The sequence below is a fragment of the Thunnus maccoyii genome, chromosome 6, assembly GCF_910596095.1.
Source record: "Thunnus maccoyii chromosome 6, fThuMac1.1, whole genome shotgun sequence".
Lineage (NCBI taxonomy): Eukaryota > Metazoa > Chordata > Actinopteri > Scombriformes > Scombridae > Thunnus > Thunnus maccoyii.
The window spans coordinates 29,475,318-29,488,844 of NC_056538.1; the positions used below are offsets into that span (position 1 = coordinate 29,475,318).

Consider the following 13,527-nt stretch of genomic DNA (forward strand, 5'->3'; position numbering starts at 1 on the left):
ATTCGAATTTAATTGGCATATGTGTTGTGAAATATCGTTATTGATCCATTATACCGGTTTTTGTATCGAGCATCCATTTAATAGATCATTTGTAGGAAATGATTCACATTCTTTTGAGTACTTTTAAACGTACTTACTCAAAGTCCTTTTTGTGTTATTTTCATCTACGACGCAAAATGTAAGATGTTTTTCAAGATCCAAGAACAACTGATGTACTGAATGTATAAAAGTGGTATCAATTGTTAAAAGACGCAGCAACACTTGGTCTCGATCCTTGACAAAGATTTAACATTTCCGGTATAATGCTGGCTCTCATTGGTCAACTTGACACATCTCTGTGAGAGGGAGTTGCACAACAGCTACATATGTCACTCATCTGACTGGCTGGTTGTCCTCTAGAGGGACAGACTGGTATGAGGCGAGCTGTTAATGGGAGACAGAGCAACAAGACAAGTGGTCCCTCAAGTTTTCATAACAAACGAAAAAGTCTCACATTTAAACAGAGATAAGTTCCAGTTCTTAATGTGCTGTGACTCACTCTGTCCCAATGTACTCACTCAAATGTAACTGAAAAACATTGTTTCTAATCCTGCATCCAATTGTGTTTTACAGCCACATGATGATCTTCCTGTTTCGTTATTATATTGTTTTTTTTATTGTTGTGTCATTTACATTTAAGTACCCTATAATAACTGAGGAGGTTTTTTCCATGTATGTGAACTTTTTTTGTGTTCATTCTGAAATCAATTTACTTTTAAAATAAGTAGTGTTCAATTTAAATATAGGTGAGGATCATTGCGTAGCCGGCAGATTTGCTAGTTCATCTTAATATGAAGAAATAAACATTCTGATAAAGAAAAGATGGGACACTCAGTTTTAGAAGGATTGGTCTCTCAGCTTTTTTAAACGAGGAGCATGTCAGTTTAGGCTTTCTCACAGTGATCAAATCTACCTGAGTAAATGTTAAAGTCCTCTATAAGAAGAGCCATTTTAGGACTTTAACTGGTAGTTTAAGACTATAAGAGTAATCTGACATCATTTTAATAATATTCAAGTCATCAGAGTACACTATTCACCCTTGATCAACCATTACTTCTGTTACTTATTACATAAGAATATTGTGTAACTATATTGGAAAAGCACTACGCAATTGTATTATTGTAATCGTTATGTCATTCTAACAACAAATGGCCTGCAGCTATGCTCATTCACATGAGAATTCACTCTTTCCAGGCAACTTTTTATACAATAAAGTCTTTTATTTTCAAACGGGTATAAAGAGCGTCAGGAAGTATCATATGACAAACATTCGATGATGGGGAACAAATCCTACAATATCAAATGTTGTTGATGTTAAAAGAAAGATTTGATGTAGAGTGATGTAAACAGCTCACAGCTAAAGCAGCAGTACAGGTTTGGCACTTAAAATGTCTCCTATGTCAGCTGGTGTTAGATTAAAATTAGTATAAAAATATAACAATGTCAGATAAGAGTTGCTTAGTTATAATCATACAAGACAAAAGGATTAGTGGTTTATCAAAACAAGAAAACTAATACTGTGAATCTACACAGATATTATTCCTTCATTTATCTGTAATTCTCAGCATAAACAAATATTTTCTCTGCAGTGTATTTCGGTGGAAGTAAAGGAAGAATTATTTGTACTCTCCCCACAGTCCCACTGTCTTGCCATCCCACTCTGAGGTGGACAGACATTTGACGAAGAAATGTCCCAGGTCGTGTTTAGATATGGCTCTTCCTCTCAGCATGTTCTCTGCCGTTGCGTAACGCTCTGTCAGAGGAAGATCGCCTGGAGAGACGCAGACAAGCAGACGATTAAAATAAAATAGCTAGTCAAAGATGGGATACAGACACAAATCTCACAGTAACACAGTAATGTTGGAAATGAAGACAAAGAACATTAAAAACAATGTTGGATCTACCTTGCACATTGTGTTTGAAGATACATATAGAAGATATAGCATATATATAGCATATAGCAAGATACATAGATACATAAGATATTAAAACTTATATTTGTTTCTTAGGTTTTAATGTAGATCATGAAAAAGTGCAACCATAAAAAGGTTTGATCAGCATTTGCTCTACTTCCTGCAGTAATTTAGGGGAATTTCTCTTGTTTGCAGTGAAACTCTCAGTTTCTACTTCCTACTGACCACCAATGTGAGGAGGCATGACGGCCACGTAGTCCAGCCCAGACGTCTTCAGCACTGTGTACATCCTGTCATGGTCCTCTGTCACAGGAACCAGACGGGGAGGCACTTTAGAGCGATCCCACAGCAAGAAGGCTGGGAGGGAGAAGGATAAAGATGAAAAAAATGTTATATGCATGTAGTTTGAGTTGAGAATAGCAGGAAAAAACAGATTTAATTGAGTCAGTGGGATTAAGTTAAGAGACGAGGAGAAGAAACAGACAGAAAAACCCATGTGAAGAGGAAGGAGTGGAAATGAATGTCTCAGTAAGGTTTACTTCCAGTGTCTCATTTGCACTGATGTCTGTTAAATAAACCTATATTTACTTCCATTTTCTCTAGTTTTAATTTTTTATTATCAGTGCTGCGACAGAAAAATACATAACATACAGTATATATTGTATATGTGAGATTTTAATACTTGTCTTAATGCACTGCTCATCTGAAGCCAACAGAGGCTTAAAAACAGAAAAAGAATATTTCCCAGATCAGCCACGAAACACAAACTTTGACCACTTCCAGCACTTTGTTATCATTTTTATTACAGTGAGTCGTACCTGACATGCAGCCAATAACTTTGCGGATCCCGCGAGCCTTCATGGCTTCCACGATGTTCTTGGTGCCTTCAGACATCATGCTGGTCGGGCCTGAGAACACAGATCAGAGCTGATCAGACTCTTTCTTTACCTTACCTCACCTTACCTTATCTTACTTAAGCTTACCTTATCTTATCTTCCTTTACCTTACTTTACCTTATTCACTCACGTACATACATACTGAGGAAAGTTGCTAAATACTCCAAAAGTGTACTTAGGCACAGTTAGAGCCAAGTACAGTGTTTCCACAGGCTGAACTTATACATTCACTGCACTGTATCACAGATTGCAGAGGAAAGTACACACATGGAAAATATAATATTAATGTGTTCATCAATTATTTAAAACTGAAGGGGACTGTTCTGTTACTGACTGACATTTTTAAATGCACTGTTAGTAAAGCTTTTTTTCTTTTACAGCGTCACTGTTTTCCATGACTAAACATTTTTTTTCACCTTTTTGTGAACTCTTGCTTGTTTCCATGTTGTCTGAATGTTTAGTATTATGTGTTAGTTGATTGTTTACAATTAAACATTAGTAATTTATTGAAAAAATATAGAAATCATGAACATTTTCTTTAGTGTAATATTGTAAATGCTGTCCACTGGTGTATTTCAGATTGTGTCACACTGTTACAATGGTGACACATTTAAAGTGTTAAATGTCACATAAGGTTATGTGTTGTCCAAGTCTTATGGCAACCTCTAGTGAATGTTTTACATCATTACACCATTTAAAAACTACAACCCTGAATCTGAACAACACCAGTTATATAAGGAAATGTGAACTTTATCAATCAATTCCAAGAAAAATTGTGCAGTTGACCAGTCAGTGTAAACATGTGACAAGAGCCCAAAACAACCACAGCAAGAGAAACACTTTGCAACATTAGGAAAGAAAATTCAAAACTGCAGAAAAAAATATCCAAAACATGTATGAAGATCTAAGAATTGATGACTGCAAAAGCCAGGCAGCAGGTAAAGTCATGCAAATTTGAAAGAAAACTGAGCTGACTTGCACTGTGTTTTCATCTCTTATAATGTTTTCTTGTGTGTCTTTCTTCAAACTGTGGAGCCTTACTGAGGTCGTTCCTGGTGCCCAGGATGATGATAACAGCGTCCTGGCCCTCCAGGGTCTTCTTCACATCATCTTTGTTCAGTACGTCTCCCACCACCACCCTGGACGCCTTGTGGTCAGCAGGCAGCTTGGCAGGGTCCCGCACCAGCACGGTCACACTGTACCCTGAGGAAGGAAACATGGAAATGAAACAGATCCAATACATGAACTTCATCATCATCATTATATTCCCAGATATTAAATAAATGCCCTTAAATCCAGTGTAGTATAAAATACAGTTGTATTGTATCTTGGCAAAGATTAACATCTGTAGTGACTGTGCAGCCTAGAGCTATTTTAGGTAACCTGTATCGCTTAACACTGTGGTTATATTGCCTAACTTTGCAGGATTTCACCTTCAGTCTACAATCTTATAACATTTTCCATCAAGGTCATGCAAAAGAGGAAGTGCACAGACATTTTTACACTATTCAGATCCAGCCTTTATTTCCCAAAATGCCCTCCAGCCAAAGAGTGTCAGTGTGTCTCTTTGGTGAACATAGCAAGGTTTGCATTAAAATTCAACAGGACGACATAATTCAAATTATATTCCTGCCACACTGGAACTAGATGAAATAGTCTTTTTCAGAAGTTCCTATAATTACTTTGCCAGTTTTGTGACATGTTGTGACCCCGCCCCTCCTGTGCACTTTGTGATCCCACCCCTCCTGTATAGGCAAGATAGTGAACAGCTTTCTACTATCAGCTCTCTATGTCACAGCCAGCTGTGACTCAGCACAATGCTGACATGTAACGTCTAACATGACTCAACAGTTCTTTGCCCGTGATGAACCGTAATGGACAAGGAAATGAAAATGCTGATCAATCAAATGAAGCATATGACACACTGTAATGTGTTTACGTGAGTGTGCAAGTTTATGGTTTTGAAACTCTTTATGGATTTCAAAACGTTAGGGTTTGAGATCTGATCCTAAATCTAATTGCCTAATTCGAATGTTAATTTATCAATACATAATATTACAATCAGTAATTAGAGGATCTGACATATTTCTAAATCTAAATTTATTTATGAGAATATGAAAAAGTTCAAGCTCTGAAATGAGTTGATTAAGTTAAATCAGATTAAATTTGCTGCAATTGTCTAAAGTGTCAATGAAAGTGGGTTAGTTAATGACACAATCAAATATCACAATAATTTTGATCAATGATATGGACATATGTTAACATATTGACCTGGTGCTGCCAGAAGATTAATTAATTAATTAATTAACACACAAAGACATTTTGAGAAAGAAAGTTATGACTGAATTCAGTAATTTATAAGACATTAAGCTCTAAATCTACAGTTTGACACTGTGGAGTCTAAACTTTTCTGTCATTTTATTATGAATCATTATCATTAATCATCAGCTGTTAAGCCATTATTAACCAGAACTACAGAATAGACCTTTACATGACAGAGACTCTCATGACTTCACGTTTATCTCCCTTTTTAACCCCTATAAGTGGGCTGATAACTAATCCTGATCCATGACACTGTCTATCAGCTCTGTTATCAACAGATAAAGTGACGCTCTGACAAGAACACACACGAACTTTCCTCTCTCTGTGCCTCAAACTCCATTTGTTGAAATAACAATGATAGGTTGCTACTCCTACAGTGACCTCCCGGGACCCATCATGGACCCCGGTTTGTTTCTGATACGGTTTGATTATCAAACTGTCACCGACACAGCTGTAATACTCTATTCCTCTCATTCCTCACCTGCAGCCACCGCTTGCGGGAGAGTCGCCAGCCCGGTCATTCCCGTAGCTCCAAATATCGCGACGTTTTTAATGGAGTCCGACATTATTTGTAATAAGCGAGGTTTGCTGAACAGTGACAGCTTGTTGATCTGACTGCGGCTTGTCCCTACTAGAGGGTACTCTCACTTATAAATCACATTTGACCTGTGTAGAGAGGCGCTTCCGCAGCTCAGGCTCCTCCTCCTACACACATGCACACACAGTTAAAGGAGCCCTGCTGCTCGGATACCCCTATTATACACATGTACATTCACTTCTATGCATCATCTTACTACTCAGACATGTAGTTCACTTTGTTGATTTCTACCACCAAGCCTGAAATTTCTTGAAAGTCTTTTTGTTTTTGAAACGGTGGCCAATATAATTTCATATTAATCCAAATATGAGATTCCCCAATGCCTCAACTCTCTCACTTCAAAGTATCTGAATTTAAATGTAAAAACTTAGTGAAATACATAAAGACTTGAATGCAGTTATAGCAAAGAAACACTGCTAATTGGTTGGAATATTTGTTTAATATTAGTCCACACCTGGATATGACTGCTGTGTTAATGGACAGGCTATGAGATGGTGCAAAACTGTGGCAGATGGCTCTTGAACAGAAGATGTAAAAAAAAAAAAAGTTCAATTAATTTCTTCAAAATTTACAATTTGCAATTTGACTTCTGATATGGCAAATACACACATTGCCACTGAGATGTCCCTGTTGTTTCTGGGGACAATTTTAGTAAGATTTTCACTAAAATGTCTCACTTTATTCTATCATCATTTCCAAATAATTTTCCTGAAAAATGTTTTAAATTAATTGGTACTAATTGGATAAAATGCAGATGATACAGTTATTTTTGGTTAGAGTATAGTTGTTGTTTTATGTTTTTTTATGATTGGTTACATGCATACATCTTCGAAACTCTTCACACAGTCACCTTTACTGACACACTGCAGTTCATTTTACACACAAAAGCATATTCTTCCAGTAGACACAAAAAATAACAACAGGCAACACATGATGCATCTTTTTTTTTTGGATGGATCAGTCTTTGAAGTAGTAAATCACTGTGATCTCTAGGTTTTTTTTTATTGTGTATATGTTGTTTTTAATTGTTGATAGTGTAAGAAATGTGTATGTTGTGTGAACAAACCTTTTATCACAAAATACAGTAAGATTTGTACCTCTCTATAGAGTGTACTACAATGTATTCTACAGGAACCAGTCATAGAAATGAAGCAGGAAATGTTTCAGTGAGCTTTATTTTTTGACATTTTTTCTTGTTTTTGGTTGAATATAGATGTATTTCAGTGTAGTTATAATTTGGCAAATTCCACATGAATACATGTTAGTTTTTGAACATAAACTGAAGAGTTTTGAAGTGAGTATGTAAGCATTTGCAAAATGGATGCAGATCCACAGAGATTTGTTGGTTATTTGTGTTTGAGTGAGACAACTGTTTAGGAAAGTCATTGAAGTCACTGAATGTTTTTTGTGTGAAAACAATGAAAATGTCGACAGTTTTATCCATAATTGTTGCTGTTGTGTTGACTATGTCAAGAGTTTTGAAGATGTGTACTCAATATTTAACCGTGCATGTAACCAATCGTAAAAAACTGCAATGAGTAATTGTTGATTTCCAGATTTCCAGTGAATTTAAATAATATTCTAAATAATAATTGGGAGGCATTGGTCTGATGAGATCTGGAATCCAATTGGACTAAAAAATATCTAGGACACCTGTGACTACATGTGTATCCTGAAATTATAGCTACTATCAGCTTTCAGGACAGTGCTTTACAACAGAAAAGTTGAAGAAAAAAGTGACGTATGGTTTTCTAAATATTTAGATTTACGACACATCATGGCAGCTTTTGATTGGCTTACAGATGTCGTTCAGCCCCGCCCCCTTCTTCTTCGTGGAGTAGAAGTTTGAAAAAAAGATGGAGGAACTAAAAAAAGTTGTCCTTTAACTTCCAGAGTCATTAATTAATTGTGAATTATTTAGTTTGTTCATTATTAGTTACACCATTGTGTAACAGCATAAAGTATGTTAAACTTTTGCTATAACAGTAAGTTACTTAATGCTAATGTTGAATAACAGTTCAAAGCTAGTTTTACTGTAAAGCTAGTTAAGCTAACTTAGCATTTCTCACATTTAGTCCGTTAATCGATTAGTCGACTGATGGAAAATTAATTGATGATTTATCTTGATAATCGAAATAATCATTTATGCCAACACTTGTGGTTCCAGCTTCTCAGATGCGTAGATTTGCTACTTTTGCTGTGTTCATATGACTGTTAACTGAATATTTTGGGGGATTTTGGACTGTTGGTCGGACAAAACTATCTAGATATCTGAAGACATCACATCGGTCTGTAAAAAATTACAACAGGCATTTTTCACTCTTGTTTGACTTTTCATAGACCAAACAATAATCAGCAGATTATTCGATAATGTAAACAGTCGTTACTTGTATGTCTAGCTAGCTACCTTGAAACTAAGTTAAATAAGGGCAAAACTGATTGTAAGCGCACTTTCAAACGGAAGACGAGTCCAACACAGAAATATTTTATTCTTTATTTTTTAATTCTCTATTTTTATTTTTCTATATTAACTACAAGCACGGAAAATGTTGAATTTTTTACTTTTTTATGGCTTCAAGTTATGTTTGCTGCACTCAACTGACTGTATAGCACGTCCTCTCGTGGCTTCTTGCTATAATTGATCACTGACAGTCTCTCTCTCTCTCTCTCTCTCTCTCTCTCTCTCTGCTCGCCGCACTGATGCTGACATTTCTCTCCAGCATCACCAGCGGAGAGGAAGAGGAGGAGGAGGAGGAGGAGGAAGGAGAGGTTGGGTCAGGTGGAAACGGGGACCTCTATGGATATCATCTTCAACCTCCACCGGCTCGCATCCTCAGCACCGACAGCATCTCCCGGCCGGCGGTCACCGCTGCAGGCTCACAGCGCCCCTTTTCTGCGCTAAAGCGTTGTATTTCCACGGTACAGACTCCCCGGGCTGCTTCTGTAATTACCCAGACACACCGCTTCCTCCTGTAATAAGGACTAATCGAGGGAAGACCCTGCCGGAATAAAAGCGGAGCGCTAGTCTCCTCCATTGATAAACTACTCTCCTCATCGGTTCAATCCCAACGACGTCTTGCTATAAGAGGAGGACAAAAACCAATCCAAAAAAAAACTAACACTGAAGCTGAAGGTAAGGCCGATAGAAGGACGACAGGATGCTCCTTGTCTCCGTTGGATGTCGTTTTATGTTGTCATTCCCTGTGTGAGAGCAAGGAGTCGAGCTGCATGGTGTTTTTTTCGTTTTTGCAGGGACGCCGGCCTGCATTTGGGTGCAGGGTACTGCAGTGATCCGGCGGGGGGGACGCGCTGTTTCATGTCTTCTGTTTTTTCACCTACATGTGTTACATGATGCATGCCTGGAAAAGTGTTTATGTTGCCTGCCAGAGCTGGATATCTAAATTGTGAAAGGATAAATGAGTTGAGAAGGAGAAGCAGAATAGCGGCCTAGTGTATGGGATTATGTTATGTTGCTGCATGTCATACCGGCTTCTTTATTACCTGTAACTTTAAAACGACAGATGTTTATGTAGGTTTCTGGGGCCTTTTGATTTATAAAATGTGCCCCAGTGGAAATAGAAACAGAGTTTGTCAAGTGATAAGTCCCAACAGTAATATAATATATTCCTGCAGGAAGTTAAAGTGTTTCTGTGGTCTCCCTATGTGACCTCAGTACTTTGGAATTTCTGTCCCTTGTGGTTATCAGTTGTTCCTGAGGGGATTTTACTGTTTTATAGGGCAGTAAATTCATATTATCCTTATACTGAATGTTAGAGAGACAAGGCCAGCAGCAGCAGCAGCAGCAGCAGCAGTGCTTGCTTTAGCAACACAAGGAGCAGATGCACTATTCTCTGTCCAGTGTTAATGTGGTGATGTGTGTGTGTGATCACAGCTGCAGTGAAAAGTGGCTCTAACCTTGGGTTTTGCATTGAGACTTTCACTGGTTAATGAGTATGGTTATTATTTGTGGTGTTTTGTGGTAAGGCAGGTGTGGGTGAGTTGGCCAGCTTTTGTTAGTTGGTGCAAAGTGTGTGTGTGTGTGTGTGTGTGTGTGAGGAGATGGGAGGGGGGGGGGGGGGGGGGGTTGACCAAGAAAGAAAGGAGGATAGTCACAATTAGCAAAGGCTGTTGTCATTTATTCATTTAATGCAATTCTCCTGGTAGATTTGCTGATATTATTGAGTCAGTTTGATCTCCTCACTCTTATATTCATCTTGGTGTTCATAGTGGATGTGTGTTACATGGTAGGCTTGTGGTTTTTGACCATATTGTACTTTACAGAAGTTCAAATCCTGTGGTAACACTATACAATTATACAATACAATAATAGTGTGTTTGTGGAGCTCAGCAGCTCTATATTATGAACTTATCACACTTTATGGTAGTACGTATTGTCTAGTATCACTAATATTTATACAATACTTCTGGAAGCAAAAATAGATATCTGTTATATTGTTACTGTTAAAATCCCCCCATATTACTACTGTATTTCATGTTACTACCTTGGTGCCATTTATAGAAGTGTAGTAACCTTCATAGTGCTTTAGTAGCTATTTTTTCTTTACTAAACACTGTTGTGATGTATCGTGGAGGTCAGTATTATAGAAATACAATATTATAGCAAAAGGATTATTGTTTATAACAATATATAGCCCAGCTCTATTAAGGATAGAGTGCTTTTTGACACCCTGCTTGTTATCATCCCTGTGTTGTTTGGATGATAGACAGCTTCTCTGGGACACTATAGCTCTTTGCTGCTGCTCCGTTGTGTGTCGGACCACAAGGTGACTGTTTTTATTCAGATTTGTGGCAGGCTGCAGGCTCGGAACTGGGCGTCGACTGGCTTACAGATGTTGTTTCGCTCTGCTGAGGTGAAGTGAGTGGAAGGGGACTCAGTGCAGTGTGTAAAGTGCGTACTGCGTGACGTCATGGTGCAAGATCCGGTGTGTGTGTGTGTACAAGAGGGAGAGAGAGCGCTGCCATCCCTGTAAGAACAATATAGGTTTATCTTTTAGACGTTTTTATGAGGTGACATCATTCTGGATAAACTTTAGGAAAAGTCCTTAGTTTAGGTTTAGACCTGAATATATGGTTATACTCTTATAGCATATACCATCAGACTCAATACAAATGTCTCAAATTTTCCAAATAATTGTCAAAGTCAGTATGTTATTCTGTTTACTGGTTGATTTATTGGCAGGACACTAACTATGAAGCAGCCCAGGCATTTGTTGTGCAATTGAATCTTGAGTATGTGGCTAACGGCTAGTGGCTACATCTAAATACGTACATCTTTTGCTACGTTGCTGTCGACAGATCAGTGAGAAACATCGCACGGCAAGAACAAACTTCACCACAGCTCTGATAAAAGACAGCAAAGCAGAAAACAGACAGAGTGAGATGAATAGTGAGAACAAGAACACAGAAGCGGAGCAGAAACTTTGAACGACAGTATACTCCATCATACCAGGTGCTATTTGGCAGGTATATCAATATCGCTGCATACATCGTAGCATCATCTAATCTTAACATACTATTCTCTTCACCGCAGCCCGCAGAAACCTGCTAGCTGTTTAAAAGTTTAAAAACAAATCAATTACATATTTAAGATGAGGCTGCACAACATTAACAGGATGTGGCCTGTTGATTGATATATATATAACGCCAATCATCAGGCCAATTTATATGTAATAATTATACACAGGAATGTATGTCAGTATTATTGGTTGATAGGAACATTGACAAACAGTGATATAAGGCAAGACAAGACATCCTAAACTCTATTTGACCATTTAAATCTTTACAGACTATATATTTAGCAAGTAAGTTTAGGTTTAATATATTTCTACACAATGTGACGCACAAGATAATTTCCTTCTATCAGTGAACATGCGTTAGATTACTGACAGTATTGTTATGTTTTACTGGAGAATGATAAGGATGTTTACCTCCCTCAGACCCTCCAAAGTGAATTTAATTGATACTCGGTCTTTTGATCGATCAATAGAGATTCCGGAAGCCGAGCGTGCTCCTCACGGTTGTCAATAGTTGGATGACATATCATCTAGATAGCAGAGGTCATGGTAAATGTCCCCGAGATGTTTTGATCTGCATGTGACGATATCGATGAGGACTGCTGTGTGTGTGTGTGTGTGTGTGTGTGTGTGAATATGTGTGAGTGTGTGTGTATGTGTGTGTGTGTGGGGTGAAAAGGGGGGGAAGTACACTGAGGGTCTGGTCCCCATTAAGCCTTAGAGAAACAGAGACACAGAGCTGCTGCCACTGACTGATTAACACTGGCAGCTGTCTCTCTCTCTCTCTCTCTCTCTCTCTCTCACTCTCCTCTTTCTATCTTCATCTTCCTGCCTTCCTGTCTCTCTCTCTTCTCTCTTTCTCCCCTTCTCCCTTAATTCTCCCCGTTTCACCTCCTCCCATGTCAGCTTTTCTGCTTCTCCGTAACATCTCTCTTCTGTAACGTCACCCTATATTCTCTATCGCTCCTTCTCGTACTCCTTCACTCTATCCCTGTCATTTGATTATGTCTGCTTCTTTCACTCACTCTATCTCTATCTCTCTATCTCTCTCCGTCTCTAAATCAAACCTCTAAATCAAAAGACACGGACAGCCAGACTCCCGTGATCCACATTAAGCTGTTCTTCGATCATTACTGCAGCAATGTGTAGAGAGGGGAGAAAAAATAAAACATCATCACTTAAATGGTTACCGTGTCTGAAGAATTGATCGTAGTGTGGGAGGTGTATTTATCAATACACAATATCTGATGTGGAAATACGGCTTGAACATGAGAGGAAGGCTCTGTACGTTTCCTGGTGAATTTCCAGTTGGAGCTGGGTTCCAGTTGGAGGTTGGAAATAGAGAGACACATGCAATTAGTGTTTCAGATGGTGTGTTACATTATCATGTTGACATTAGACAACTCACTTTTGAGAACTCTCTCCAGAGATTTTGGCCTTTTTATCGATTGTTCTTATGTCACTTATCTAATTACATTGCATCACTTCCCATTATTAGAGAGTAGACAGTTCCCCAGTCACCATTCATGATAGCACCATGATAGATCGCTGAAGGAGGGGAGATGTGTAATAACCCAAAAGAAAACAGGTTGTTCTGAGATCTAATGAGCCCCAGATGCTAAACCAAGGAGCTAAAAGTTCCCTCAGCACAAATGTGATTCCACTATGAACAGATAAAGGATTAAAAGATTGGAGTTTGACGGAGATAAGAGAAGCGAAACAAGTTGTGTGATTGTGTAATGTTGGTTTGAATTGATGTTGGAATGATGACACGTCAGGTGCAAAGAGAGACTTAATATGCCAGAAAAACCCACCACTGGCTCTTTTTCTACTTTAGTACATATCAGCATTTAAACAATTAGCAAATAAATGACTTTTATTAGTTACTAAAATCTCATATGGGCTTATGACACACGTTTTAAGCAAATGTCTGATAGTGTGCATCTATCTGGGAATGCTTGACATAAAAGACCGACATGCTTAAAGGCCTCTGAGACTAAACCTGTGCAAAATCTCTAAATATTAACTAAATATATACTCATCTAAGAGAAGACAACAGTGTGCATTTGCTTGTTTTGCAGCATCAACCTGCCTTATTGTCACACAGTTTTATATTTTAACAATCCTTTGCTGCCCAGGACCAACAGTCTTTGACCGCTGAACACACACTACTGTTGGCAACTGAACAGTTTCACTGCAGTATTTGGGGGTTAAGTGGCTGCTTC

At 38.2% G+C, this 13,527-nt stretch overlaps 2 protein-coding genes across 9 annotated transcripts in view; one reads left to right on the top strand and one right to left on the bottom strand.

Moving 5' to 3' along the window:
• Window positions 1-1,238: 1,238 nt before the first annotated feature.
• Window positions 1,239-5,847, bottom strand: blvrb (biliverdin reductase B). The gene is made up of 5 exons (XM_042414767.1): window positions 5,652-5,847; window positions 3,890-4,051; window positions 2,771-2,860; window positions 2,178-2,309; window positions 1,239-1,810 (listed from the first exon to the last, which is right to left on the bottom strand). Exons 1-5 carry the CDS (start codon window positions 5,734-5,736, stop codon window positions 1,656-1,658), a joined length of 624 nt encoding a protein of 207 aa, XP_042270701.1. The 5' UTR covers window positions 5,737-5,847; the 3' UTR covers window positions 1,239-1,655.
• A 1,743-nt stretch (window positions 5,848-7,590) lies between these two features.
• The window catches only part of LOC121898380 (spectrin beta chain, non-erythrocytic 4-like), an 82,820-nt gene continuing 76,883 nt past the window's right edge, over window positions 7,591-13,527 (top strand). For 5 of the 8 annotated variants that reach the window (XM_042413390.1, XM_042413394.1, XM_042413395.1 and 2 more), the window contains exons 1-2: window positions 7,591-7,753; window positions 8,489-8,901. The gene's annotated coding sequence lies outside the window, so the exon portion shown is untranslated. Of the gene's footprint in view, window positions 7,754-8,488; window positions 8,902-10,540; window positions 10,756-11,084; window positions 11,253-13,527 lie in introns of those variants that run through there. The other 3 variants (XM_042413392.1, XM_042413391.1, XM_042413393.1) reach the window with 3 other exon arrangements.